General features: G+C 41.3%; 1 protein-coding gene across 5 annotated transcripts in view; it reads left to right on the top strand.

Moving 5' to 3' along the window:
- The window catches only part of MYRIP (myosin VIIA and Rab interacting protein), a 460,077-nt gene that overhangs the window by 371,267 nt on the left and 67,052 nt on the right, over positions 1-21,758 (top strand). For all 5 annotated transcript variants that reach the window (XM_030812079.1, XM_030812078.1, XM_030812077.1 and 2 more), the window contains one exon: positions 6,871-7,508. In XM_030812079.1, the coding sequence (XP_030667939.1) occupies positions 6,871-7,508 (638 nt within the window). The remainder of the gene's footprint in view (positions 1-6,870; positions 7,509-21,758) is intronic.

Below are 21,758 nucleotides of genomic sequence, written 5' to 3'. Positions count from 1 at the left end.
TCTAAGCAGCTTAATGCAATCATTTTCTTTTTCATCACACAACATGCAGTACAAGTACCCCTGGCCTGTGGGAAGCCTTCAGTGGCCAAAGTACAAGATTCCCATCTTGAGGCTCTATCATCCTCCAGGGCCTCTCAGTCTTTTATGGGCTTATCCACATTCAGACAGCAGATGGAGGAAGGGAGAATGGAAAAGGCAGGCACCTGCTTCTTAACCATCTCAGCAGGGAGAGCTCACACCACTTTCACTCCCAACCTGTGGATAGGGACTGGGCGTGTGGCCCCACCTCAATGCAGGCCCTGAGAAATGGCATCCTGGCCAGGCAGATGCATACCAGTAACACGGCTGGGCCATGAAAGAGTCTTTGGTGGGCAGTTGTCTAGTCCTGCCTGAGGGACATCCTGAGGAAGGCATTGCTGTTCGCTTGTGCCTCTGCTCTTCCTGCTTCCTCCCCCTAGAATGTCCTGCCTCTACATGGGGCAAGTCAGCTTGCCTCTTCAGAGACTCTTCAACATGTATGGCACGTGGTCCTTTATAAAGCTGTTGAGTCATGTAATCCCTCAAAATGAAGGGGCTCAAATGAACTGAGTCATTTTCCTAAAGTCTCACATCAGAAGATTGTTAGGTGCTTGGACCCATCACTGTGGGTGACGGCCAAGGGCCATGAAGCCCCTGTACTCAGGGGGCCTCCTGGTCTACATGGATGTCAGACTAAAACTTCCCCCACCCCTGCACAGGTCTACTCCTCTCTTCCTATTTCCTGCATACACACTGTGTCGGGAGGCCAGGCATGTTTGTCTTCACATGAAGAAACCATTAGCAGTATTCTCATTCCATGTCATATCAGATTTAGACCCCTTTCCTGAATAATGAAAACAACAAAAAAGATTAACAGCAGCAGAGCCATCCTAGTAATAAGCTTTTAAAGATTGTGCTATTATTTCTACTCTAACAGGGAAAAGATTTAACCAACAACTATAGAAACAAAATCCATTGTTATCACAGTGCAAAGAATAGAAAACATTAAATATTTTTAACTGCCATTCTAAAGATTTACCAAAAGAGATTATTTTTATCTTAACATTTTAGTACCTATCAGTAGAAACTGCAGTGCCATGACATTGCAGAAATTCTGAAGCATGTGATCGTTTCTTTACTTATGTATATGGTGTTTGTTTTTGTTTTTTAAGTGCATTTTTCTTTTCTAGATATGCCTTTCTTTCCTCCCCCTGCCCTCCCAGTCTATTCATATTCATTCATATTCTCGCTCTCTCTCTTATTCCTCATTTTCTCACTTCTCTCTCCTTCTCTATGGATTGCAAATGCACACAGAAAACGGACTGTTAGATTCCACAGAGCACATGAGAATACCACGTAATAGAACTTCAGTACACAATATCTAGCTTTCTAAAATCACTTTAAAACATACAGAGTCCATATGTAGGCACTATTTTATTTTTTCCTCCAGCAGCATCACCAGACACTGTCATTATTTTGTTTTGCAGATAAGAACATTGATGGACAGGGAAGTTAAGTGACTTGTTCAAGACCCCACAGCCAACGTAGGCAGAGCTGGTCCTCAAATCCAAACATCATGACTCCAGTTTACAGGCTTTCAACTACTGCATTATAAGTGTCTCTTCTCTACCGTAAAAACAAACAAAAAACATCATTTCAAAATTCAGACTTGCAAAGTGATCAATGTGTGGGATATTATAAAAACAACTACAAGATGCTCTATTTCACAAAATACTTTCCAACTGGATTATGAGCATTCATAAATTTGTAAAGGAATTTTGTTGTCAAAACATGATTTTGTACATAATTTTCTGTAAAATTAGGCACCCATAGGTAGTTTTTCAATTGTATATAAACATAAAACTTAGTTCCACAGCATCACACACCCAAAAAAAGATTTCACATTCTGCTCAAAACTCTATGCATCTCTCAGGATAAAGATTTAAAATTTTTTAAAAAGGACTTGGGTGGAAAACTTCTGGTTTTCTGAGGAATTTTTAGCCCTTGACATGCTAAACTGTCCATGCCAGCCTCAGAGGTCTTGAGGGATGTCTGAAATGTTTAGCAGGAAGCAAATTATTCCTACAGGCATTGCTCAGTCTCAGTTGGGCAGAAACATCAAATAGAGGAGTTCCGGAGGTGGAGGTCATCTTAGAAAGTGCCCACTGGGCTATATTTAGCAGTTGTGTTTATGCCTCAGGAGAAGGGTTGATTCAGGAGCCTGTTAGTGCACAGTTGGGGTCAGTCTTAGGGGCACTGTGATTTGGGTAAACCACAGTAACTCCACTTTCAGTCTTGACGGTGCCTATAGCAGTTAATAGGTTTCCCCCAAATGCATTTTCACTTTATAAACCTTGATTGGGCATTTACTCTATATGCTGCGTATGCTCAGTGTTGGGGAAATAAAGATCGGGGAATTGTCACTGCTCTGGGATCACTCAGTGAGAGTTAGTTGTCTGCACAATAATGGAAGAGCAGGAATTTGGAGAAAGAGGAAGAGGGAGCAGGATCCCCGAGGGGTGTTCCTGATGGACCGAGAGACTGTGGTATTGGAGCACAGGTGCAGCTTTGATGATGCTGCTCAACAACCACCAAAGTTTTCACATGGTTTGGTATTCAGGGAGCCATCTGTGTTTTTGCTAAAAAGTAAAAGTTTGCTGAGGGAAAAGTTGGTCAACTTCTAGCTTCCAAAGAGGCATGAGGCAACCTGGGGGTGTAAAAAAGCAGGAGAAGGAGAGCTGGCAATGGGCCAAATGCCATCTCACCATGTAGTGGGTGTTGGAGCCCGGGGACCACATTTACAACATGGTCAATCCTAGAGCCAGCCCTGAGTGGCATTATCAAGGGTCACCTCCTCTGGATTCCTCCCAGGGCCCCAGGAGAAGCTGCAGACAGAAGGGCTCATTGAGAGCTGCTCAAGGAGCCCCGTCGCCCCTACAGCCTTTGGTGCCTGTATTCATTAACAAGTAGTCTTCACATGCCCAGGATGGGATGCAAAGTTGGCCAGGGGCTTGGGGCATAGCAGTGAAGAAGACATGGCTCTGCCCTCAGGGAGCTCATGATCAGGATTGAGGGGTAGGGTAGACAACCAAGAAAATAAACTATAATATAGTTTGAGTGTTAAGAAATGAAAGCTTTTTGGCAAAGCTCAGAGAACAGAATAGCCAGCTTCTCAAGGAAGGAAGTCCAAGCATATGCAATTGAGGACTGATGTATAAGTCAAGTCTTGAAACATGGTCCAGAGAGCAGCCTCAGTGACAGATTAGAAGGCCCAGAGGACTTTTCCTTTCTTCTCAGAGTGAGTGCTCCACAGCCATGCTCGGAGTCCACTTTGCATCATGTGGGCGTCTTGGTTTGACTCCCACCAGAAGCGGAACCTAGTATGAGAATCTGAAGACCTATAGTTTATTTGGGAGGTGAGCCCAGAAGACACACAGGGAGGGGGGTAGAAATGTGAGACAAGGAAAGAAAATCAGGCAATAAATGACTTGTTACTGAGCAGATGGCCACTGTGGGTGGCTGGAGCTTGACCCCACTGGGGACTCTGGGAGCCAGTATAGAAGACTCACCTGCCTGGCAAGCAAAAGAGCTGGGATACTTAGCCACCAGCTCCCCTACTCATTGGTTGAGGGCTGCTCCCAGGAGGTGGTGAATCCTGGGTACTTCTACCCCGCCCCTGGGGCAGGCAACACAGGCTCTAGTAGCCAGAGCAAGCCTCAAGTGAAGACTTGCAAGTGCTGGCAATTGGAAGTCCAGCTGGCATACACTGAAGTGGTGAGGGCCAAGGTTTGGGGTAGGGCACCCACAGAGCCTGCTGCAGGAGAAATCAATATAACTACTTACTAGCCATGCATAGATTCACTGAGAGCCTGAGCATTCCTGAGAAACCCTTACCACCTGACTGACAATCCCCGGACACAGCATTAGGAAATGCCAGCAAAATAGAAATACTTTTCTCAAAAGACCTGCTATTACCACCACCACAGGTAGAGCCCAATAATAAATGGTAATAACAACCCTAGTGAGCCACTCTTCTGAATAATTCCATTGTCAATGAAAATAGTGTTGTTGTACAGATAGTAATATGTCACACTGAATAATGACTATCAGATACATACATATTTTCTGTATACATACATATGGAGTGCATGGGTGTTAATTCATAACCAGGTGTTAAGTACTAATGCTAAATCCGATTCAACAGATATAAGCTAAAAATAGCTCAGGGCCCTAAGTATAGCAGGCACCAGGACTGATGCTTTATATGTGTTATCTCATAATAATTCTAGTGACAGCCAAAGGTGGGTCACACTGACCCCACTGTTGGGCAAGGAAGTAGGCCCAGGGGTGTTCTCTAACCAAGGTCACCTGCTAGTAAATTCAGTAGCTGGGGATCAGTCCTGCATCTGCTTGAATCCAAAGCTCTTGTTCTTTGTCCTACACTAAAGCAGCCTCCTTCATTTATAGACAAGGGGAAAGGAGCCATCAGGAATTAATTTCCTCTCTGAGCAGGCATGTGTAACACACTCACGAGCATCCCCTCGTGCAGTCCTCTGACAACCCAGTGAGGTATTAGCTATGCCCTTTTTCACCAGTCAGAGAACTGAGGCACAGAGGATCACATAGCTGCCAGGTGGCTGAGTGGGGCTTCCTCCCGGACCTCTGGCTTCGAGACCACTGGTCTTTCCACTGCACAAACTGGCTCTGGGACAGAGCAGGCTAATTTTCTTGTAAGGATAAAGAGATGCCTGAGATCCAGGCCCTGCCTCAGGGACCTTGTCCTCACACTCAGCAGGTGTGTGACAGCTTGAACACATGGAAGAACGAGGAATGAGCCAACCAGGCCCTCACACCAGGAGAGCTCAGAGAGGACAGGCCATGTCCAGCAGGGAGATGAGAATGTCCTCCAGGAAAAGGCCGTTCCCACCAGTGGGATGAGGTGTTGTAGGGTCACTAGGGCTTTACTACACGGAAGTGGTGGAGAGGGACACTGAAGGCAAGAGCAGCAGAGAAAGGCAGGTGCGTGGTCTCAGGCTTCTTGGAGGCCCCTGCTTATATCAGCCCACTGCCGGGGCCCAGCGTCCTCCTCGTCAGCGAAAGCCCCACTTCCTGACTCTCAAAATAAAAATCACTCGATGTCCTGCCAATCTGAGCTGCAGTCAGGCAGTGGAAGTGGAACTGGGTCGCTGTTGAAAACATATGTTTCACCAACATCTGAATTCCCCTAAGGCTATGGTTCTGAAACAGGCTTAGCAGGTACAATGCTCCGTGGGCAGCACTGTGAAATACTGATAACTTTCATTTCATTATGTGGAGCAGTAGCAGTTTAACTGGTAGAAAACCTGTGTGTTTTAACTAGCATAAAGTAAGACCCTGCCTCAGAGTCCTACTGCAGCAGGGCTGTGGCTGCTGCAGGCCTTAAGCCCCGAAGCAGATGTCCACACACATACTGGGGAATGGTTTCTTCAAAGCCCTGGGGTCCTCATCTCTGCCCCTAGGCAACCCTGCAACATCCTGGTTAAAAGAAAAAAAAAGGCTGGGCACTGTGGCTGACGCCTGTAATCCCAGCACTTTGGGAGGCTGAGGCGGGCGGATCACCTGAGGTCAGGAGTTCGAGAGTAGCCTGGCCAACATGGCGAAACCCCGTCTCTACTAAAAATGCATAAGTAGCCGGGCATGGTGGCATGTGCCTGTAATCCCAGCTACCCAGGAGGCTGAGGCAGGAGAATTGCTTGAACCTGGGAGGTGAAGGTTGCAGTGAGCCAAGATCGTGCCATTGCACTGCAGCCCAGGCAACAAGAGTGAAACTCTGTCTCAAAAAAAAAGACAGCTCCTGCTGGCAACTGCTGTGCCTGAGACCTCAGTCCTGGGCCAAGTACAAATAGCTAAAGGAGCAGCATGTCATCTTATTCCCACCCCACAGACACATGGGAAGAAAGCATTTTCCTGTTTGCCTTAAACAAGACAAAACAACTTTTACCAATCCACCCCCAGCATGCAGATCAATCCTTGGGACCATGCTCTGGGCAGACCTGAGCCCAGTTTAGACCACTCCAGACCATAGTCACAGCCTGAGAACTGCTCCAGCTGCCCTTGCATGGTGCTCTGCAGCTGGCCAAGGACTTCCGTGGCACAATCTATAGCCCAGAGCTGCCTCGGAGTCAGGTAGAAGATGCACCTCGTCCTCACTCTACAAGTTAGCATCTCTGTGACCTTTAACAAGTTACTTAACTTCACTCATCTTCATTTCCTCATCCGTAAAATGAGATTGGAAATACCAAAGTTATTTGGCCTCAAGTCCTTTCCAGAGTGAGGCATGTTCCTTGAGTTAAAAATAGACCTATGTGCCTATCTCAGGAGACTGTTACGAAGTAGGATCTATAAAAGAGCCAAGAGCAGATGTGTTAACCTCTGAGGTCTGCCCAGGGCAGGTGGTGGAATTGTTTCCCATCAGTGAGGGGAAACTAAGGATCCAAAAGACAAGGTCAAAGAGCTAGAAGCTGGCACTGCCAACTGCAGCCCTCTCCCCTCCCCTTCCAGGCAAGCCTGGGGCAGGAGTAGGGCAGTGCTGAGGAGACTGAGATGGTGTCAACCCCGGTAGACTGAAATAGGAGCCAGATTTCCAAGTTTCTCTCCATCTGTGAAGCACTGGGACCCTTTGAGCTTTCAAGAGATTCCTTGGGGAAGTTTGAACTCTGCCCACCAATTGAGTTTGCCTTCCTGGGCTTCCTAAAGGCAACTGTTCTCCAACAGCCCCACAAGCCACTCTTGGGGAGGTAACAAGTGGCAACTTCATCTTGCATTAAAATGATAATAGCCCCTCTCTGCTTTCTCTATCCTCTCCATCCACAGACCTGGCCCCAGTTTTGCAGAGCCCCGACGGGAACTGGGTAGCCCTGAAGGATGGCGCTCCACCCCCCACCCGACTACTGGCCAAACCTAAGAGCGGGACATTTCAGGCCCTGGAGGTGGCCTCCAGTGTGGCATCTGCCTACGATGAGATGGGCTCCGATAGCGAGGAAGACTTTGACTGGAGTGAGGCCTTGAGCAAGCTGTGTCCCAGGTCCCGGGCCCTGCCCAGGAACCCCCAGCCTCAGCCCACACAGGCCCAGAGCTCTGACCAAGGCCCCATAGCTGCCTCCCCATCCTCCGCAATCTCCCCCAACCCTGAGGCCATGTGCTCTGACTCAGAGACCTCCTCTGCGGGCTCTTCCCGAGAAGTTGAGCACCAGGCCAGACTGTCCTGGTTGCAGAGGAAGGCCCCCAGGAACCCTGCAGCTGAGAAGATGCGCCTGCATGGAGAGCTGGACGTGAACTTCAACCCCCAGGTGGCCAGCAGGGAGACCTCGGACAGCAGCGAGCCAGAGGAGTCCCCCTACACCACAGACCGGCGGGCCAGGAGGTGGAGAAGAGCCCGACTGGGCTCAGAAGAGCCAAGCAAAGAACCATCTTCCCCCAGCGCCCAGCTCCGGGATCTGGACACACGTCAGGTAATGGAAGTGCATGAGTGCAAATGCACACACACTCTTTAGGTAGGATGTGCCCCACTCCAAGCACAAGTGGCATAGAGTCCTGGGTTTGGAATCCACAGACCGAGATTCTCATCTTGGTTTTGCTGCTAAGTAGCTGAGTGACTCTAGACAGGTCACATCAACTTTTGGGACTCCACATCCTCTTTGGAGATGACAGCCTAGAATTCAAAGTGTGGTTTGTGAGTGTGGCCCCCAGACCAGCAGCATCAGCACCACCAGGGAACTTATTAGAAATCTGCCAAATTGGAGATTCTGGGCATGGGACCCAGCTGTGTCTGTTTTAACAAGCCCTCCTGATGATTCTACTGTGCACTCAAGTTTGAGGGCCACTGGCCTTGGGTTTAGGGTGAGGGATCTAGAGTCAGACTGCCTGGGTTCAGGTCCAACTGTGTGGCCTTGGGCAAGGCATTTCTCTAGTTCTCAGTTTCCTCATCTGTAAAATGAAGATGATATTAGAACCCACCTCAAAGGGTGTTCATGACAAGTGAAAGAGATGTTTATAAAGAGCTAAGCTCTGTCTGAGATGTGATCCTAGGTCTCAGTAAACATTATTTCAGTATTCTGTGATTCTTTAGTCCACATCAGACCCCTTCTCCGGATCTTCAGTAATTCTTCCCACGTGGTTTAGTTCAAGAAAAATGTGATTAAAGCCACGAATTTTCTCCCTTTAAAAATGCACTTGTATACACACACACTCACACATGCACAAATGGTTTTGCTTACAATTTCAGATAATTCATGGGCTCCCAACCAGACTAACTTTATATTCTCTAAATACATCCTGCTCATTCCCAGCCCTGTGCCTTTGATTGTGCTATGCCTTTGCCCTTGCCTCCACCTCTTCTGGTGAAGACCTGCACATCACTGTCAACTCAATACCAAACCTTGCGGAGCCCAGCTGCCATTACCTATACTCTTAGTTTGGCCAGAAACTGTCCCCTGTGGCTGCAGACAACTCATGCAGGTCCAAAGATATGGTCCAAGATTTCACCAGTGTTTTCTACAAGATCTTCTATGAATGCCTCAGCCACATCCCTGGTCCTGAGGCCCCCATGAAGACAATTGAGGACTCAGGTCCTCAAGTCATAGAATTTGGTATCAATCCTGATTGACCTGCTAACATATTGCCTAGAAAAGGTCTTTTATTTAGTCCAAGCCTTCATTTTCTCCCCCGTAAAACAGAAGATCATTAAAAACCTGTCTCATGGGATTGTTATGATCGTAGAATAAAAGTAAAAAGTTTGGTTCAAGTGTGAATCATTATTGTCTAGCTCAAGTGGAGACTGTTGTCCAGAAACATGGAATGACTTACATCAAGGGATACTCTTGAGGGTTTGTCTGCATGATTCACTTGCAGGTGTAAAATGTCACGTCTCCACCTCAACTAGCTTACTATTTATTCTGAAGTGGTTTGAAATTTGTCTTCTACTGCTAATCTTTGCAAGGCATTGATAAGAGAAGAGGCACTGCCTCTGCCTCCCGGGGAGTGACCTTGAGCTAGTGGCAGTGCCCACTCCTCTCCACTAGGTGGGGATGGTGCTGCACTTCCAGAGACATCAAAACCCCGATGGGTTTTTTGTTTTTTTTTTTTTTTTTTGGTTAATTATTATGATCATTATTTTTAACGCAGAGTCTCATTGTGTTGCCCAGGCTGGTCTCAAGCTCCTGGGCTCAAACGATCCTTCTACTTCAACCTCCCAAAGTGCAGGATTACAGGCATAAGCCACTGCATCAGGCCCTCACCTTTCTAATTCTCCCTTTGATTTCATTTACTGGGGCAGTTTTCTTCATATATATGTCATATATATATTTATATTTATTTATTTAAGTTATTTACTTTTTAATTATATAAATAAGTGAATATAGTATAATGTAAAAAATACTTAAAACATAGAGATGCAATTCCCCTTGACCACAACCCTAAATCCCTGTCATCTCTACCAAAATGACTGCAAGTGCATTGGGTGTGAATCCATGCAGATCTTGTGCATTCATACATAAAGTACATTTAGAAATATAGTTCAGTAAATGTATCTGTGTTTTAGCAAAATTGGCAACATGCTATCCATATGTTTCCACTGCTTTCTCCTAACAGTAAGTGATAGAGGTGTCACGAAGGTGTCACCATGTTACCCACAACAACAGGTGAGTTCAAAAACAGTCCGATGACCAAAACCAAGGAGGATTAAGGAGAGGATTTTACTACCTGCAACAAGTAAGAAGGACACTGGGGATAGCTCCTCAAAGCAGCGCCTCCCCAAACAATGGTGAAAACAGGGCTTTTCTTGGGCTGCTTAGCTGAGTCATTGTATATAGAGGTAGAGACAAAATAGCACTGGTGCAGTTGCCCATCATGCTTCTACATAGTAGCCCGTATAGAAAATGGGGAATAAGCTCCTCCCTGGGAGGGGCCTGTAGTATGGTAATGAGGAAAGTTCACCAAAGCTCATCTCCAACTCAGGCATCTCTGGGATCCAGCCAGTTTTTGTTTTTCCTGGACTGAGCTTTTTCCGGGAACTTTTTGAAACAGTAAGAACTGAGGGTGCAACAGTAACAAGTGGGTACTTTTTTTTCACAGTGCACACCCAAAAACCAGAGGACCCAAGGTTACAAGGCACACAGACCTAGGCATTCAACCTGCAAAAGATTACACTGAGATGGTGTATCAAGGGGGGACTGTGGGGGTTATAGAAGTCTATCCAGGGTGTGCAATAGGGGATGCATTGTCTGTGGAGAATGTTAAAACAATAATAGATCCAATAAAAGTCAGTCTTATTTTCACCTTGCACCATGTCCAGACAATTCTAAGCAATGCTAGTGATAACATACTCTTCCCGCCTGGTTCAGTGGCTTCCAACACCTAACTCCTTGACCTCCTTGGTTCGCCACTGTTCCATAATGATGGGTATTTAAAGACTTTTTCAATGTCTTGATTTTATAAACAGTACCTCAGAGAGTACTGTAGCACAAACCTCTTTATACAAGTACAAGAAGTGGAACTGCTGACTGGAGGAGTATATGGGTCTTTAATTTTAAAATAGACTTGCCAAATTAAGCTCCCAAAACTTCATAGCAATTTACATAGCCATAACAGTGTGTGAGTATGTTCTCTCATGTTGTCAACAATAGTGTTGTCAGTCTGCTAAGTTTTTGCCAATTTTATGTGAAGAAAAAAATCCTCTTTGGCTAACATTTTCATAATTACTACTGAAATTGAGCAATTTTTCCTGTGTTTAAAGCTATTTGCACTTTTCTTCTTTTGTCCATCCCACTAGCCTTGATATGCAATTTACATTTATACCTTTTTATGTGTTATTTTATTGGACTATTTGTCTTTTTCTTACTGATTTTTAGGAATTAGTTTTATTTTCTAATTATATAATAGATTTCAGATCTTTCATGGTTACACGTGAAACTATTCTCTCCTTGTCTCTTTTGCCTTAAGTATATTTTACACACAAAATTTTTTGTTCATAATAATTTATCAATTATTTTTGGTTATTATCAGTTATTTCCTTTATTATTTTTGTATTTGGTGCCTTAAGGCCTTAAATTTGCAAGGGTTAAGGATTTTTTTCCAATTTTTTCCTAATCCTTTGTAGTTTTGTATTTTCAGTTTAGCCCTTTAGACCATCTGTACTTTATCCTTCTGAGTGATATGTGATAAGATCTAACCTTCAAATTAAGCATTTGTCACAAAATTATTATTAAATAATCTATCATTTATCCACTGGTTTGAGATGCCCCTTTAGTATATTTTAACCTTTTATTTCTATAAGCCTGTTTTATTTTTTTACTTTCTATTTTGTTCCATTGATCTAGAAGCCCTATTCCTGTACAAATACTATTTTATTTTAATTACAATAACCTTATAATATACGTTGCTATCTGGTGGATGGTCTTCTCTTCACTGTTGTGGATTTTTAGAAAATGATTATATCATTTTCTAAAAGCATTTTGGCTTTTCTCAGTCCTTCACTTAAATGATTTGTTAAAATCTCAAGTTGCAAAAAAGTCTTTTTAAATTTTGATTGGAATTGCATTAAATGTATGTATCTACTTCAGAATAATTGATATCTCTGTAATATTAAGCCTTTCCTATCAATAATGTGGTACTTATTCCCACTTACTTACTTTCAGTGAAGTTTTATAGATTTTTTTCAAAGCTCTTATACTTTTCTTGTCAAGTAATTTTTAATTATCTTATACATTGTGTCGATACTGTAAATGAGATTTTATTTATTACATATTCTAATTGCTTTTTGCTGGTTTATAGAAACTGTTAATTTCATGTTTACATTTTATAACTTAGTTCCCTAATGGATTCTCTTCTCAGTTCCAGTAGTATTTTGGGTGATCATCTTAGCTATTCCAGATAGATAATCATATTGTCAACAAGTAATGACACTTATCTTTTCCTGTAATGTATACTTATTTCTCTTTCTTGTTTTATTGCATTGGTGACAAATTATGCTACACTGTGACATAGTAATGATATCTGGCACCTTGCCTTTGTCTTGCTGCTACCCTTAGTGACCTGCTTCCAGTGTTTCACTATTAAGTTTGATGCTTGCTCTAAGTTTATTAGATACTATCAAAATGATAAATTATCTATTCCTAACTTACTAAACAATTTAAATCAGGAATGTGACTGCTTTTTGGCAGTAGATGATCATAGACTTTTTCTTTTTTATTTTTATTTCATTTTACTTTATTTTTGAGACAGTGTTTTGTTCTGTCACCCATGCTGGAGTGCAGTGGCACAACGGCTCACTGCAGCCTTGACCTTCTGTGCTCAAGAGATCCTCCAGCCTCAGCCTCCCAAGTAGCTGGGACTATAGGAGTTCATCACCATGCCCAGCTATTTCTTTTTATTTTTCTGTAGAAATGGGGTCTTGCCATGTTGCCCAGGCTGGTCTTGAACTCCTGAACTTAAGCAATCCTCCTACCTTGGCCTCCCAAAGTGCTGGGATTACAGGCATGAGCCACTGTGCCTGGCCAGCTTTTTCTTCTATAATCTGTTAATGTTGTAAATCACATTAACAGATTTCTCAATTTTGAATAATCTTTTCATTTGTTGCATAAATTTTACTTGATTATGGTTTTTTTTAATAAAAACCAGATTCCACTTGTTGGTTTCCATTTTGATGCTATCTCATTCAGTTTGGTATCAGGTTATACTAAGAACATGGCAAGGATTTTCTATTTTCTATTATTTTTAGAACACTTTATATGACATAATAATTTTCTGAAAGTTTGGGAGAATTCACCTTTTAAGCTATCTAGGCCTGCTGCGTCTTTATAGGCACAGATCTTTTACTTTCTTTATAGATTTCTTCTTTGGTTGTTAGACTATTTAGATTTTGTAACTCTTCTTAAATCCACTTTAGTAATTTACATTTTCATATGCAATCATCTATTTAATCTAGATTTTCAAATGTATTGATATAATATTATACCTAATATTCTCATCATGTTTTAAAAAAAATTTCTCTGCACTATAATTATGCATCCTCTGGTTTATAGATTTTTTTCTCTCTCTTGCTCTCATTCTCATTCTCTATCATTCCCTCTTTTCTTGCTTGAACTTATCGGTCTTATTTTTTTACTGGTGTTTCTGAAGAACCAGCTGTTACTTCCATTCATTAATCCTAGGGATTTTTTATTTTTGCTTCCTGGTCTGTTAATTTCTACTTTTATATTTATTAATGTCTTCTTTTTTACTTTCTTGTTTTCATACATGTTTTTCTATATATTCTGATATGTAAAATATTTCGTATATATTTCCAATATAGCTAATGAATTTTCCCTCAAATTCAGTTTTGTTTCCACCCCACTAGCTTGATATACAATGTGCCCATTGTCAAACTTTTCCAAGTAATTGATCATTTCCAATGTAATTCTCATTTTAATCAAATTAAGCTAGTGAGATGGATAACACTTTGCTTTGTTTTTGCATTTTGTTTTGGTTTTGTCACTAATTTTTAGTATGCATTATGAATAATGAATATGGCTTGCATAATTGCTAATGTTGGAAATTTGTTGAGACTGCCTTTATGATTTAATAAATGATCAGTTTTTGTGAATGTTTTATGTGTGGTTAGAAGGAACACATGTTCTCTGTTTTTTGGAGACAAAACTGCATGTGTATGTATGCATTATTCTGGGCATTAATAAGACAAGGTCCTGTCTCTTGAAGGTCACATTCATTTCCCTTCATTTCTCTAATTTTCCACCCTTATTTACTGTTGTCTTCATTGTTCTGTAGTTTTCCTAATTCCTATCTTTTTAGAGTCTTGTGAGGGACTCATGTTAGGAGATGCAAAGTACATCTGTCATCTCACTCTCTGCTAGATGCTTCACCTCATGGGCCAGGATTAGCAGACAAGGTCAGCTGAAAGCAGGAGTCCTTTCTCACATTCTCTACCTTATCCCTGGCCTCACTCACTTGACACATACCTTTGCACACTGAGCCTCTATGCCCGGGGTCCCCAACCTTTTTGGCACCAGGGACCAGTTTGTGGAAGACAGTTTTTCTATGGATTGCGGCAGGTCGTGGGAGGTGAGGGATGGTTTCAGGATGAAACTGTTCCACCTCAGGTCATCAGGCATTAGTTAGATTCTCATAATGAGTGCACAAGTCTCGTCCCTCATGTGTGCAGTTTACAATCGGGTTCGCGCTACTCTGAGAATCTCATGCCACCCCTGATCTGACAGGAGGCGGAACTCAGGTGGTAATGCTGGCTCACCCGCTGCCCACCTCCTGCTACGCAGCCTGGTTCCTAACAGACCAATGACCAGTATCAGTCTGTGGCCCCTGGGTTGGGGACCCCCTGCTCTATGCAATCCATAACATAAACTGCTGAACACACTCTTCTATCCTCCTAAACCCAACCCCCTGATGGACATAGATGGGCTAAAACCCCATCTCTTTTGAATATTAATTCTGCTGTTGCAGAATTAATGCAAGTGTAATTCTGTAAGTCTAGACTTTAAATGCAAGTTTATGTCTGCTTCAGTGTTTTCAGTTTTTCTGCAGTCTTTTGTCTTGTCTCCCCATTTCACCTTATCCTGTAGTCTTTTAGTCTAAGTGCTGAACTCTTACAGCTTTTTATACCTCTTAACTGAAAATCTGTATTATTACTCTCTAATGAGAATGCAAAACTGCTATCAGACACTGTGTCCTGGTTGTTAGTAAAATTCACATGATGCCTTTAGGCTAACTTGTTTCCTTCTCTCTGCTGTATTTTTCCATGGGTTCCACATTAACTTTTCCTGTTAGCAGTTCTTAAATGAGGATAATGCTATCCCCACCCTCACTGTTTGCCAATATCTAATGCCCTCAAATAATTTCCACTCTGCTAGCTTAAGATAGGGGATTTTTGTTATACACTTACTGCCTCGCATTATGCTTCTCTGATCGGACAGCTAAGAACCTAGCCACAGTATTGAATATATAGATAATGAATGAATGAATTAGAAACAACAGACACCATCACACACTTTGCATGGTTTTTGTAGTCTCTACCCCAGGGCTTACACTTTATCACTGCACCTCCCAGGATGCAACATGGTACCATGGCTAGTTCTTCCTCCTACCCACCTAAATATTTTAGAGTAAATACATTTTCTAAGTAGCTATAAAACAGGGAAGCACCGAGGGGAGTTGGAAGTGAGTTTCTCCTCGGATGCTTAAAAAGTCCCACTGCCACAATAGAAGGCTCAACTGTTGTGTTTTTGTTTGTTTGGTGTTTGTTTTGCTTTGTTTTATGGTGAGCATTTATCTTAATATTTCTGGACCAAGATTGGAGGTTGAGAGAATACTGGGAGGAGGGTCAACAATTATTGTGACTACTTAGAAAAGGTAGAGAGTGAATGGATCTCCAGATGCACTCGTGAGCCTTGTATTTAATAAAAATTTCGCCATTCATTTACTGGTAACAAACAGACTTCAATTGCTTTTTAGTGTTGTGGGTTTTCATCTTTCTCTGTATCTTCCCACACAGTTTTGGTGGAAATTTTGTGTGAAAGATGTTTGCCAGATACCATTTTAAAATGGAAACCTGCTGATTTTTTGTTGATTGAGACTTCAGGATCGCAGGAGGCGCTATTTTAATTTCCTCCAATGTTTCATTTTTTGTTATACTCATTAGTGAAACTTGTTTTCTTGGGGTAAACTTTCTCCCACCTAGCATTCTAGGTTCTAATTATTCTTTAAAAATATGTTAAGAGTCTTGCCATAGTGAGAAACTACCAGTTCTTTATAACTAGTCATCTGTAAATATTCATTTATTTAATAGGTGTATGCCTTGCTCCAGAAATAATTTAAAGTGGCTTACGGCCGGGCGCGGTGGCTCACGCTTGTAATCCCAGCACTTTGGGAGGCCGAGGCGGGCGGATCACGAGGTCAGGAGATCGAGACCACGGTGAAACCCCGTCTCTACTAAAAATACAAAAAAATTAGCCGGGCGTGGTGGCGGGCGCCTGTAGTCCCAGCTACTCGGAGAGGCTGAGGCAGAATGGCGTGAACCCGGGAGGCGGAGCTTGCAGTGAGCCGAGATCGTGCCACTGCACTCCAGCCTGGGTGACAGAGCGAGACTCTGTCTCAAAAAAAAAAAAAAAAAAAAAAAAAAAAAAAAGTGGCTTACATAAATATGAACAGGGGAAAATAAAATAAAAATATGATGAAAAGGAGGACAAAGGGAAAACCAGAGTAGGAAAGATAAGATGAAGCTAGGAGTAATGATCGTTCACAAAATTGATGGAATGAATCTTAGGCAAGAGATACCAAAAATTTGTCTCTGAGTTACTAGAAGACAATAGAAGGAGAGTGACATGAGCAGCTCCCCGAGTCATGGAAGCTCTAGTAGAACAATAAATCCATTCCTTAAAGGATGCTGCTCTCGGAGCTGAAATCCAAGAGAAACTCATCCTGTGGATCCTTGTGGAGAGGATGGAGACCACAGCAGCCCCTGCTCTAAACTGCTCCCATGGATTCACACTCTGGAGGCTGCTTCTCATAATGTCACTCAGTGTTGGCCAATACTTCACAGCAGGCACTGTTCAATTAAGTCAGGCTGATGAGGGGCCAAAATGCACTGACCTCTGCTGTCTGGGCTGCTCCAGGATTAAGTGTGGGGATATGGAGAGCAGGGGAAGGCTGCCTCCCCACGGCTCCCCTCCCTGTTTTGTGAGTGTTGTGGAGCTCTGCCTTCGAGGGGATGCTCTCTGACAAGTGCTTGTGAGGCATGCATGTTGGCAGTAAGCTGAGTTGGAGGTAGTAGTGACATTCCCCTGAGAACATTGGGGCTCCCAGAAGGTTTGCCTGCCTCTGAACTGTACCAAGAGAATATCCCCAGGCAAGGCCTTAAAATCTACTCAGAACTGTATTGGAATTATTTCCAGTACACAGACCAAAGGGTAATCATTCCCCTCTGCCTTTCAATTCTCCACCCTGATTTTCAAATCTTTTTAGGCATAGAAGCTTCCCTTAAATGAAATCTAAAGAGAAGGCAGCAGAGTGCACTTTCACTTGTACCAAAGGTTGTATCTCCCACAAAAATAAAAGAGAAGATAAATCATAATATGGCTGAAAGCAGAGCTGCTCTGAGGCACAGTTGCTCCCCCATTCCTCACCACTTACCTCCACGTCCACAGCAGCCCAGCAAGCACAAACAATAGCCTGGAAGGACTTTAGAGCAGGTGTGACCAAATACCCCTCAGAAGAAAAATCTTAGTCACATGTCTGTCAACTGATTCCCCTGGAGAAAAAGAATTGGTAGGAGTGCCTTCCAAGATAAACTGGTTGCAGAGAACATGTCTAGAAAATGAGACACTGGCTGAAAAATGATGCCTCTTACATTTTCTTTTTATCATAGGCCCTTTTGAGGACCTAATGAGTATGCTAGGTCAGGGTATCCAAACTTTTGGCTTCCCTGGGCCACAGTGGAAGAGGAAGAATTGTCTTGGATCACACATAATATACTAATGCTAAAGATAGCTGATGAGCTAAAAGAAAAATCGCAAAAAAAAATTTGTAAAGTTTTAAGAAAGTTTATGAATTTGTGTTGGGCTCAATTCAAAGTCGTGCTGGGCCACATGGGGCACGGGTTGAACAAGCCCGCTCTAGGTCTTCTCTCTAGGGAGGAAAACAATGTGCATAAATGCAACAAAGTTTTATATTCAATGTTGGGGAGTATTGGGAGCCTGTCTGGAGCCTCTCTATATAGGATTTTTAAATATGAGTCTGTTGGATGTTAAGGATTATCCACCAAAAATGATCACTTTATTGTAGCAATAGTTAAATTATTTGGGACCTTCTTTTAGGTAGATACTAAATAGCAGGGCTAACTATCAACTATGGCTTTTACTTGTATGTAGCAATAAAACCACGTCAATTCCATGAAAGAAAATGTTGAGTTCTCTATTCCATATGGCAGGGACCCAAGCCCAGCTCATTCAAATGGATAGCAAGTCATTCAGGGCCAATGCAGAGAAAGGGGTCTAGAGCACACTCAGTCCCTTCACTCCAACCCCTGCCCTGTGTGTCATCACGTGATTGCCAGGAAATCTTCCTGCTGACCCTGACTCTCACACTGGCATTAAGGCCCAGGTTCTGAATCACCACCCAAATCCATGGATCCCATAACTTAGTGTATACCTATCACAATCCTGAGTCAAAGAAAAAATGAAAGTGAAACCCACTGTTAGTGCTGCTTTATTCCTAACAGATTTCTCCACAAAGCAACAGAACAATTGTGGCCAGTATGAAAATAATTGTGTCTGAATTATGCCTAATGTTCCCTTATTGGAACACTAAGCATGTGGGAGTTATTTATCTGACTGCTCAAGGTCATCGCCAAGGGCTGATTGCAAAAATTCAAAAAATTGCAACCTCAGGCATAAATGGGTTAAATTTGCCCATTCCTCATGTAAACATTCACCTGAAAAGCCCAGGCTAGCAATTTTCCAGATATTTTATATGGAATTGCCATAATTCTGGGGACTAAGTGGTTGCCCTTTCAACAAACAGCATAGTCTAATTCCATCAGATAGGAGATTAGCAATGAGAAAACACACAGAGGAGGGGTGGATACCAAGTCAGGAGGTTTTGGTTCCTAGATTGGGAGATGTGCTCCAGATTAGATTCACACTTGTTTGTTTTTTTAAAATCAGTGTAATAATATGAAGGACTCAGAAATCATGGAATCTATGTACCAAGGCAACTGATCTGTAATAAAAAAAAGCTAAAAAATAAGCCTTCCAGATGACATCCTGGTGCTAAGATTTCATAACATCCTTCACCAAATTCATCACCAGGTAGTTAGTCCCCATACCTTCTGTGCAATTCCACCAACCAGGCAGGTCCTTCCACATGGTGGGTTCTCCATGAGAGAACCTTGAGAGACTCTCTTTGAGGCAATAGGAAATGTATTATAATATTAATTTCTATAAGATTCCAGATGGCGTCTTTCCATTTCCACTGTGTGACACTGACCAGGGGTTTGGTGTATATTTGTGTATGTGTCTGGGTGCTGTTATCACACCAGTTATAAGGAAAACAAATGCCTTATTCACAGCATGTGAATAAAACTAGTTTTAGGTGAACAGCAATGCATTGGAAGAGGGAAAACTTCTACCTTTAGACGCCAGGGACAGAAATGTTCCAAGTCCTCTGGGAGAGACAGATCAGCAGCAGAGTCCAGCAGCCCCACAACTCATCCGCTTGTCTCCAGCCTCTGAACAGCTGTGCCAAAGGATTGGCAAGGAAAACTATGTACATTTGCCACACTGAGTGCCCTAGAGTCGTTTAACCTGTAAGCTGGAGCTTTTCTCTGAAGTTTACTAAAATAAAATCTAAAAGGAAGCTGCAGAAACTTTGTTTTTTAGGTCAGATTCGGTATCTTTCATCAACAGGAATGAGGAGAGCCACCAGGACACAAGGATATATTCAACAAATGTTAACATGTGACTGTTGAAAGTTATCCTTTATCTGGACTCTTTTTTAAAAGGTGGAGAAAGCCCAGAGCCTAGCCTGCCCTTTGCCTCCTGAAACAAACTGGCAGGTGAAAGACAGCCTCTATGAAAAACTTTTTCTCAGACTGGGGTTGCTTTTATAAGGAAGATGATGAGGCTAAATAGGAGAAAAAAAATTTTTTAATTACAGTAGGCTGGATTTCAGTGTGCACAGATCACTGGGGTTACTGAGGTAAAGACAATGTTCTAAGGAAATCTCAGGGTATTCATCTCCAGAAAGAATTCTAGAAAAATTATCTTCTCACTCCCTTAAGCCCTTTTTTGAAACAAGAGGTTAAACCCCTTGCCTCTTGGGTTCTCTCCCTGCTTTGTGGCTCTGCTGTTTTCCTTTTAGCGAGCACGGTTTAATTTGGAGCATCCAGTCTTGTTTTGGTGTAAGAGAAGAGCTTGGCCTTCAGGGTCAGGTCACCTTCAGCTCAGCCATCCACTAGTGTGACCTTGGACAGTGCACTCAGCCTTTGTCCTCATCAATACAGAGTTCCGGAACTGCTGGGATGTTTGAGTGCGACATCCCGTGCACAGTGCCCTGTAGAGTGTGCACCCACACAGTGTGCTCAGCAGTGAGAAATGTCTTGTACCTTCTTCCCCCACCACTCATATCCCCATCACCTCACCTCACCTCCATTTATTTATTTATTTATTTATTTATTTATTTATTTATTTATTTGAGACTGAGTCTTGCTCTGTTGCCAGGCTGGAGTGCAGTGGTGCAGTCTCGGCTCACTGCAGTCTCCACCTCCCAGGTTCAAGCGATTCTCCTGCCTCAGCCTCCCGAGTAGCCGGGATTACAGGTGCATACAACCACACCCAGCTAATTTTTTTGTATTTTTAGTAGAGACAGGGTTTCACCATGCTGGCCAGGATGGTCTCCATCTCCTGGCCTCATAATCTGCCCACCTCAGCCTCGCAAAGTGCTGGGATTACAGGTGTGAGCCACCGCGCCTGGCCCTTCTCCATTTATTTCTATCCTTCTGTTTCTTAAGCTGAAGAATTCAATAAATTCCTCGAGAATTTTTAGAAGACCTCCAGTTTGAGAAAATATGCATTAAACTTTAAATACTGTTAATTTAAGAAAAATGTTGGCACCACCGTAAATATAAATGCAGATATAAGAATGGAGAGCTTACACACACAGCAGCACCCAGCTGTGGGGCCGAGGCCCAGGTAATCCAGAACATGCTTCTTTTTTAGGTGATCAATGAGATGAAAACCAAAATGTAAGGTTATTGTAAAGAACTTGCACACCACTGAAAACATATTAGAAGTCTCTTGTTTAAGAAACTATATTGGCTTATCTTAGGAGTATTCCATAGTTAAGTGTTTAAAGATATGCATTTCTTTTTAGCCAGGGTCTCCAAGTTCCACATAAATATATATATATATTTATATATATATATTTATATATATATTTATATAATATATATTATATATATTTTATATATAATATATATTTATATATTTTATATATATTTTATATATTTTATATATAAATATATATTTATATATTTTGTATATAAATATATATTTATATTTTATATATTTTGTATATATTTTATATATAAATATATATTTATATATTTTGTATATATTTTATATATAAATATATATTTATATATTTTGTATATATTTTATATATATATTTACATATTTTATATATTTTCTATATAAATATATAAATATATATTTATTATATATATATTTATATATAATATATATTTATATATTTATATATATTTTATATATAAATGTATATTTATATATTTTATATATATTTATATATATTTTATATATAAATATATATATATTTTATATATATTTATATATATATTTTATATATATTTATATATAAATATATATATTTTATATATAAATATATATATTTTTATATATATATATATAAATATATATTTTTATATATTGATATATATTTTTATATATATTTATATAAATATATATTTTATATATTATATATATTTTATATATATTTATATATATATTTTTATATATTTATATATATATATTTTTATATATTATATATATATTTTTATATATTTATATATAAATATATATTTTTATATATTGATATATATTTTTATATATTGATATATATTTTTATATATTTATATATAAATATATATTTTATATTTTATATATTTATATATAAATATATAT

The sequence above is a fragment of the Nomascus leucogenys genome, chromosome 4 (genome assembly GCF_006542625.1).
Source record: "Nomascus leucogenys isolate Asia chromosome 4, Asia_NLE_v1, whole genome shotgun sequence".
Classification (NCBI taxonomy): Eukaryota; Metazoa; Chordata; class Mammalia; order Primates; family Hylobatidae; genus Nomascus; species Nomascus leucogenys.
The sequence above is the reverse complement of the archived record's forward strand: the minus strand, read 5'-3'. Positions and strand labels throughout refer to the sequence as shown.